General features: G+C 38.9%; 1 protein-coding gene across 1 annotated transcript in view; it reads left to right on the top strand.

Moving 5' to 3' along the window:
• Window positions 1–2,841: 2,841 nt before the first annotated feature.
• LOC108515500 (multidrug resistance-associated protein 1-like) overlaps window positions 2,842–9,417 on the top strand; it is a 100,200-nt gene continuing 93,624 nt past the window's right edge. The window contains 2 exon segments of the mRNA XM_017852416.1: window positions 2,842–2,956; window positions 8,397–8,458. Of these exon segments, the coding sequence (XP_017707905.1) occupies window positions 2,891–2,956; window positions 8,397–8,458 (128 nt within the window). The 5' untranslated portion in view covers window positions 2,842–2,890.

Raw genomic sequence — 9,417 nt, 5'->3', positions numbered from 1 at the left:
ATAGTATGCAGTGAACTGAATAATATTGTTAATTTAATTTTTATAGCAAAGTTAGCAAGAACAATGAAAATTACATCTACCCAATTTCCCACCCCTCATAAAAACATAGCCTACAATTGTCTTGAAGAAAGAGATTCTCTTGTCTCTGCCATAGTGACAGGGATATGCCCAACTAACTGTGGAAAAGAGTCAGCTCTTTCTTTCAACCTTACTCATCAGCCTCACAGTCTGACTCTGTTTATGAGGCTCTCCTCCACCAGCCAGAAAGGATGACATGCCATACCTGCAAAACTTGTAGAGCATCAACAGAATGAATCTTTCCAACAAGCCAAAACATTGACTATTGTGGCATAGAATATGCCCCACCCATTACTAAATCTAGATATCCTCTTATTACACCTTCTCATGATTTTCTTTTTCCTGGAAAACAAAAGTATTTCTTTCATAGTCCAGCTAGCATGATACATCAGCGAGTCAGAATTCTAGCTTTGTTGTAAGGTTTCGTGAATGTCCGATCCTCTTATTTTGTATTTTTCTATTTCCTAGGTAAATCTGAGTATTTCACCCAGTTTTCCTTAACTAGGCATTGAAAACTCAGTTTTTTCTTACAAACCTTCATGTCTTCCTGCTCATTTGCACAGTCTTATCTTGCACCTTCTATAAAATGGAGAAACTTGACATTAAAATGTAATTTTTTTTTTTTTTTTTTTTTTTTTGAGACAGAGTCTTGCTCTGACGCCCAGGCTGGAGTGCAGTGGTGGGATCTCAGCTCACTGCAAGCTCTGCCTCCCGGGTTCACGTCATTCTCCTGGCTCAGCCTCCTGAGTAGCTGGGACTACAGGCACCTGCCACCGCGCCCGGCTAATTTTTTGTATTTTAGTAGAGACGGGGTTTCACTATGGTCTCGATCTCCTGACCTTGTGATCCGCCCGCCTCGGCCTCCCAAAGTGCTGGGATTACAGGCGTGAGCCACCGCGCCCGGCCTAATTTTTATTACATTTTGAGGGATTCCCAGATAATTTTTTCTCCAATCTCCTTAGGTAGGGACTTCTTTACTATAGTTGCCACACACATCTATTACCCTCCCCAACTTCTACACAATTTTGGGGGTCATTCCTCCCTTCTCCCACCAATCAAGGAGCCAGGTATCTCTACCGAGCTGAGTAAATGTAGAAATCTTACTACTTCCAGTTGCTAGCACCAACATTACCTGAGGGGACTGATTCCTAGAGGTCAAAGACAAATGCTGGGTTTGGTGCTTGAGTTGGTTTTAGGCTTCATTTTCTTCCTGGCTTCCTCCTCCTTGGCACAGGTTCAAAGTTGTTTCTTTCCTCATAACTATATCTGAAAAAGCAAGGCCCATTCTACTAGAAGACCTTGTATTTTCCGTGGAGAATCCACAGAGTGAGCAGTTTGAAAGTGCAGATAAGAGGAGGGTTCTTTAGGCTGTGGCTGCTGAGCGAGAGCGAGGTGTTCCCAAATTGGTGCACATATTTGTGGAAAGGAGACAAAGTTTCTGAGTCCTGAGCTGCACCCTTAATTCTTCACAGACATGTTGATTTTAAAGTTAAACCTACAACTACCTCCTTGCGTAGGGCCAAGCAAGCATGGTGTTAAGAGAGGAAGACAAAGAATTGTGTTCCAAACATTCCCCAGGACTTCAGTTCCATAAGGTATCCTCTGGTCGAATTCATCTGTGGAAGTTGTCTGGTTCCTCAGTTTCACCCATTCTATGGCCAGCCCAGACTTCCCCAGGTAGGACTCATGCCCCTTCCTCCAGAAAGCAGGACTTCTCCTGTCCTAAATCCTCCATTCTCTCCATCTACCAGTTAAATAAATCCCAGGCAGTAGACGAAAAGTTCCTTGTCCTGAAGTATAATATCCATCCTTGTAAAATATTACATGGCCTTATCTTTATCCTTACATTTAGGAATTTCTAATATTTCTCCCTCTTTTGTTGCTTCAGGTGCCAAATAAAACAAAATGCTTCATCAAACCAATGACATACATCATGTGTCAAGTATCTGCCTCAAAGTAACTTGTTGCGTATTCCTTACTTCTGTATACAGGCTCACAGTTTCTTAGTATTTACTAAAAATCAGAATGCAATTCTTTAATTTTTTTGTTCCCCTTTGTACATCATGTGTCACCTTTAATTTTTTGTTCTTCTTAGTTACTATGAAATTTTTCATTTACTTGCTTTGTAGTTACTTTGAAGAGTAAAATGTAGATGAGATGCAGTATACTGTTAAGGTTTTCTAATACTACGGGGAGTGTTCCATTTGTTTGTAAAGTTAAGGCCATTGTAATAAATTTGCTCCTTAAAATTCTACTGACACTTATTCTTAATATTTTTTAAGAGACAGCTGTTACACTGTTTGCAAACGTAATATCACCCCAGCGAGAAACTAGCTTTGTGCTTCTGTCATAAAAGGGACACAGGTTTGTTTTTTGTTTCTTTTTCTTTTTCTTTTTTATTATACTTTATGTTCTAGGGTACATGTGCACAACGTGCAGGTTTGTTACATATGTATACATGTGCCGTGTTGGTGTGCTGCACCCATTAACTCGCCATTTACATTAGGTTTCTAATAGGAAATGGAAAGGAGAGAACTACTGAGTCAAGTGCAAACTCCCCGCCAGGCAGAGAGCAGAGCTGTCCTTGCCCGGCTCCCTCTGCACCTTCCCTCGTCTGGGCCCAACCCCATTCCACCCGCACCCCGCCCCAGGCGCACTGGCTGGGACTGACAGGCCGGGACTAAGGTGACAGCTGACTCTGCTGGGCGGAGTGCGTGTCCTCCCACCGTGCCGGCGCTGAGCTGACAGTCCGCTGCCAAAGGAAGTGACAGCCGCAGCCGGCTCGCAGCCAGCGGCCAGACGCCCGTGGACCATGCTCTGCAGTCCGCAGAACTGGGGCGGCTCCTATCAGCGGGTCCGCGGGGGGCTTGATGCACAGGTAAAATTCTCTGGTTCTTAGGGGAGAGGAGAGGTGGATCGTGGGGCCACTGTGGGTGCGGGAGTGGAAGTGGGGAGAGGTGAGTCCTCGAACCCTGGATGTGGACTGACGAGCCCTTGTTTGAGTAGCCATCACACACGGGACAGACAGACCCGCATACACACTCAATCCTGGAAGCAGAGATCAGAGATCAGGGTGGGTGCAACTTGAACCACAGGAGCTCAGTCTTGGTAGTGCTGGAGGAGAGGAGGAGGCATCTTTGTTTGAAGAGATAAGTAACTCCCCCCATAAACAGAAAGGATGGGTGGACCTGTCATCGCTGAAGGGACACAGGTTGGAGGGGAATTCTACAACCAGTGAGTGATCCCATTAAAACCGCAGAGCATTGGGGATTAATAATACTCAGTATGGATTTTGGGACCCGGGTCTGCGGCACATCCAGAAACTTCAGACACTTAATTGTGCTCTGCTCTTGCGCACTATACCTCATGCTTCTACAGTGGGAGTCAGGCGCTAAGGCGGTAGTCAGAGAAATGAACCCTACAGTTGTGTATTAGCAACAATTCCCCTAATAAGAGTTCCATTTGTCTCACTTATCATCACTATACAAGACATGGGCTTAGAAACAGCCCTGTTGTCCTAACAAAGAAAAACTACATAATTCCGATTCAGGGGCACTTGTTCTAATCCCGGCTTTTTCAGTAACTCTGAGTGTCAAATGTATGTTACATCTATTCTGATCACATACAAAATCAAACTATAAATTTATTTCAAGTTAAGTTATATGTAAACTACTTTTATAAAAGTCTATAAAATAGAAGGGCTGAATAAGTTCCTTGAAAATGTGGAAAAGTTCCATCACTATAGCGTGCCTCTTTTTACTGTACCATAGAGATGGCAGGCTCAATTGTGCAAGCTGGTTTAATATCATTAGTGTAACAGCCAAGGTGACCAAAGGCAGTACATTATGAATTTGTAGTTGAAAAAATATAAAACTCAATTTTTTCACCCCAAATTCTAGTCGATTCTTCCTCTAGTATTCAAACACTGTTTCCTTGATTATTATTCAACTTTGACAGCCTTCATAGATCAGGAATCCACTTAAACAAGGTTGAAAATACTCATTTTAATTTCATTCTGTATTTGTTATTTCTATGATGTCAAATTTTCAAAAAAGTTGATGGTAGCCAAGCACAGTGGCTCACGCCTGTAATCCCAGCACTCCGGGAGGCCAGGCATGGAGGCATACTCATGTAGTCCCAGCTACTTGGAGGGGCTGAGGTGGAAGGATTACTTGAGCCTGGGAGATTGAGGCTGCAGTGAGCCATGTTGGCTCCACCTCACTGAAGCTTGGGCACATAGTGAGACACTATCCCCCCCCCAAAAAAAATTGATGGCTTCAAAATGTATAAAAAACCTCTGTTTACCTACATGTTGATTTCATATTTTTAATACAACAGATCTCAGGTAAAAATCCCTATGTAACTAAAAGCTAAGAACATACCTTTCTAATTGAATTTTTATGGCTAACATGGTGACGTGTGAATAGATGCTTCTAAATATTTTTTGTGGGTAGTGATTAGCATCCATCCATTCATTCGGTCAGTCATCCAAAACATGTTTATTATGAGCTGGGCCCTGGGCCTTGAGAAACTGGAGATTTCTCCAGAAGCTAGCAATACAGAGATAAATCAACTATAGTTTCTGTCTTCCAGTGGCACTAAATCTAGTAAGAGAGAAGCACCTTCCAGGAAATAATGAGAGAGTTGGGTAACATGAGGGTAAATTCAGTGAGTGCCAACCTGAAGGAGCTCTTAAGTCCTCCCTGAGGAGTATGTTAAGGTTGCTCTGGTAATACAGAACCTGTTTCAGAGCCTTGGACTGGAGTGAGAGGACAGAAATTACAAAAGGCACTGAAACCTGAGTAGGATTGAAGCACAAAAGCCAGGAGAAGGGAGGCAGAAGGAAGTGGGCAGTAGGAAAGGTGTAGGTAGTGAAAAACAGGGCTGCATGGGTACAGAGTTGAGAGTGTGGATTTAGAACTGGAGTAGAGAATAAACTAAGTGGTTTAGCTCTTGTTTCCAATACTTTGTTGCAAGACCCTAGGCGAGTTTCTTAAACTCTGGGTGTTAGTTTCCATTTCCATAAAATAGTGGTGACAGAAATTATTCCACCATAAAGATATTTTACATTTAGTGAAATAATGTACTTAGTACAGAATTTAGCACATTTTAAGTGACTAGAAAATGTAAGTTTTATCTGTCTGGGCGTGATGGCACACACTGATAATCCCAGCACTTTGAGAGGCTGAGAGGGGTGGATCACCTGAGGTCAGGAGTACCAGATCAGCTTGGCCAACATGGGGAAACCCCGTCTCTACTAACAATACAAAAATTAGCTGAGCCTGGTGGCAGACGCCTGTAATTCCAGCTACTCAGGAGGCTGAGGCAGGAGAGTCACGTGAACCTGGGAGGCAGAGGTTGCAGTAAGCCAAGGTTGCACCACTGCACTCCAGCCTGGGCGACAGAGCAAGACTCCGTGTCCAAAAAAAAAAAAAGTAAGTTTTTTTTTTTAAATTCTAGAAGTTTTTCCTCCTCCATGAGCATCTATTTTCATTTTCCAGTAACTTCCTCCACTATTCCCAAAATCCTCCTGTAAAATCCACAAACGACGCTTCTGAAATTAGGCATTATAGGATATTAGTAAACATAGTGATCTGTCACACAAACCATATCGCCATGAGGCCGCATCTCAACATTAAACCCAAGGAAGCTTGAAAACAGCACACTTTAGAACCCTGGCTGTGCTATGATCTGGTGGTCTAAATACTTCTTGTTCCTCTGCCATAATCCAGAAGTAACAGGACCTCCATTCTAGTGAAAATTACTCTTAAGTCAGCAATGTTGAGGCATGTTTATGGAATGCCTACTGTAAGCTCAATAGTAAACAAATACAATAGATAATAAAATAGCATAAACAAGATCTGTAGTGGACATGGGGACACACGAAATGAGAAACTCATTTGGGGCCAATTGGGTCTGCAGACCAGAATTGCTGTCAGATTAAGAACAAATGAGTTAGAAAGATGATAAATATTTAATGGAGAAGATGGGAGTAAATTAGAACATTCAAAGATACTCAGAATTGTCATGTTCTATTTTTCTGCATACAAATTAGGATGTGCAATATATAATCAACTCAATGATATCCATAATATGAATTCGATAGTTATGAATGCATTGAAAAGTCATTGCACATTCTTGGTCCTTGGTAAGGATTAATTCCCTTCACCAGCCTTTTTTGTTTTGTTTTGTTTTTTAAAAACCTGGCTGCTATTCCTTCTGGGATGGTTGGACTTTACTGTGATTCAGCATAAGATGCCTGATTCACATCTAAGGAGGCTATTTACCAGAATATATACAGGGCATCATATAAGATGCTTTCACATGAAAAAACGGTCCTAGAAGGAATGTTAAACCAAATACTGATTTCTCAGTCTGCTAAAGTAGCCATCTGCAGTAGCTTTGCAAGGCTTAGGTGGCTAAAACAACCATGTTACTTAGTTCATCATTCTTTGTGTCAGTTGGATTGTGTCCTGGTTTGGGTAGGTTTGGCGGGTAACTCCTGCACTCTCTTAGCATAGGATTGTTGTAAGAACTAAATACAGTGACAGTAATTCTACAACGATTGTAGAATCCGCTGGCAGATGGCTGGTAGCCAGATAATCTAGAACCACCTTATTCCTATATCTGGCAGTTTTCAAGCGATTGGCCTGGTAATAGAGCATCAGATGAGTGCCTTAGTTCTCCTCCACATGATCTGTCATCCTTCAGCAGCCTAACTCCAGCTCAGTCACATGGTGCACTCAGTATTCTAAGCACAGCATTGAGGCTTTTTGAGGCTTAGAATTGGAGCTCTTTCAATGTTACTCCTGTTGTATTTCTACGACCAAAACAAGACACAATGCCAGCCCAGATACAAGGGGTGGGAAATAGATTCCACCTCTTGATGGGAAAAGCTGCAAAGAATTGGTAGCCATTTACAATTTTCCACAGAAATATGTGTTTTGGATATGAATCAGATCCTTGCATTGGTGGCAAATTATCACATTAGCAACTCCCTATGAAATTTGAACTTATGACATAAAATACATCCTCCAGGTTAATTAGAGAATTTTTAGAACATTTTTTCCAATAATTTGTGTACTTATATTTTAAAAATATGTTGGTAACCATAGTGATGACGATTTTATTGCTCATATATTTAAGTCATTGTTTTGGGCTAACGGTGTAATAAGTATTTTATATTTATCACTGTATTTAGTTCTTGCAAAAATCTTATAATGATAAATGCCATTTTGGTAAATTGTATATATCTTACATGATTAATATTATATAATTTGTTATAACACAGAGAACAGATCTGGCGTCAAATATATTTTCTCATCTCCACTTTGGGCATTTTGTTGTACATGACAAAATTTGGATTTACTCATTTCTTCTAGCTTCAGAATTTTTTAAATTGGTAAATACTGATTATGGAATCAGAACTGAGTTAGAGAAGATCACTAGAAAATTTCTTAAATGTTAGACAGTTTCTAAAATCAAAATTAACTTGGTGACTAGTCTTAGTTTTAAAATGCAAAGAGATTGATGCTGACTATAAAACAAAAAATGGTTGCTTTTGAGACCTCTCTTTTAAACCTCTTTTCTCTTAGTTAAACCAATATAGTAAATGGGAAAGCTTTATGGAAATGTTATAACCCATCCCAAAATAACATGTAATTGTGACAAATATGTAATTGTGTATATAATTTTAAAAATATGTAAACACATACAGAAGTACACCAGATAACTATTATATTCTCTTATTTTCTATTTTCAGAAAAGAAAACTATCTTTAGCAATTTAAATGCTTTACATTTATCTTATATATACATATACATATATAATACATATGTGTATAAATTATTCATTTATATTATACTGTCACATAATTGTATTAATTGTAAATAGCCAATATGGGCTATTAAGTTCAACGAACTGTCCCTCTGTATGTGTACAAATATATATGTACACATAAATGTATATGTACATATATTGTATATGTATATATTGTATACAAATACATATAATTATAAATTTACAGTTCTAAAATCTCTCTATGTATGTATATGTACATGTACCTACAATTTTCCTTTCCAACATGATTTATTGCTACACACACCATCTCAATGTTGAGAGAAATCCTGAAATTCCTCTAGTCCAACCACCATACAAGAATATCTTCACTTAACTATACTTCTTAAGAATTATAACAACATATCTGCAACTATTAGTAGAATAAATAATTTCAGGTTTACTTTTCTGACAAAACATATTTCAAATGTAAATTAAAAATATTTGCTTTATACAGTACTCTCTGTATTTTTTCTTTTCAGAAATGCAGTCCAGAGAAAAGTGCCTCATTTTTCAGTAAAGTGACATATTCCTGGTTTACCAGGTAGGAATTTTACTAATATGTTTGTAGCATTCCACACTGAAAAAGATCCCAAGGGAAATGACATCTGAATTTTCTTTAATCTCAATGTGAATTGTTGTACAAAGTTGTCTCATATTACTTATTACACAGAAATCATAGGTAAAAACATACTAAACAGTTCCACAGATAACAGTACTAATATTCCTCCAATATGTCTGTCCCTTTATAGAGTTTTCATCTCATTAGCACTAGGGAAGGACAGAAAAATGAACTTCTTTTTTAGCATCGAGTGTATGCTATCCACTTTGTGTTTATTATTTCATTAAATTCTCCCCGAAGTGCTATGAGAAAGGCATTTGCATGAGAAAAATTTAGGCTCAGGAAAGGAAAGCATCTGTCCATTGATACTCATGTAGGAGTAAGTATGTGTTTTAAACCAATTTCTGATGAGTTCATGTTTCATGCTTTATTTTTGCTATGTCGTTCTACTTTTTATTAGAAATGCTCTCTTATATACTCATATATGCTACTATTAAAACACACACACACACAGCCCTAATCATTTTATAAGACATGTATTATGGGTTTCCTTATAGAATAATTCATCCATAATGTATGATGAGGGTTCAGAATTTCTTCGGGAGATACCATTTTGAACTTTGATTTTAACACATAAATTAAATCGTATTGAATGGAAAGAGTTGATGTTTTCTTATTTTATAAATTCAGAAGCTTTCTTTAGAAATGTATTTCTTTTCCCCCATAACAGAAAGTCCATAATAATATGAAGTTAAATTTGTCTTTCTAGCTTTATGCCCGTTGCTTTACAGTTCACGGAAACAAAATTGCTCAGTTTTATCTACAGATACGTTCCCACAGGTGGATTAATCTTTTAAAAAATGATTGGGTACTAGATGCCCCAAACTCTGCTAGTCTTTAAAATGGCAGAGATAAATGACTTAGTTTCTGTCTTCTAGGAA

The sequence above is a fragment of the Rhinopithecus bieti genome, unplaced genomic scaffold (genome assembly GCF_001698545.2).
Source record: "Rhinopithecus bieti isolate Rb0 unplaced genomic scaffold, ASM169854v2 scaffold_34373, whole genome shotgun sequence".
Classification (NCBI taxonomy): Eukaryota; Metazoa; Chordata; class Mammalia; order Primates; family Cercopithecidae; genus Rhinopithecus; species Rhinopithecus bieti.
Note: the sequence above shows the minus strand (reverse complement) of the source record. Positions and strands in the feature narration are given on the sequence as shown.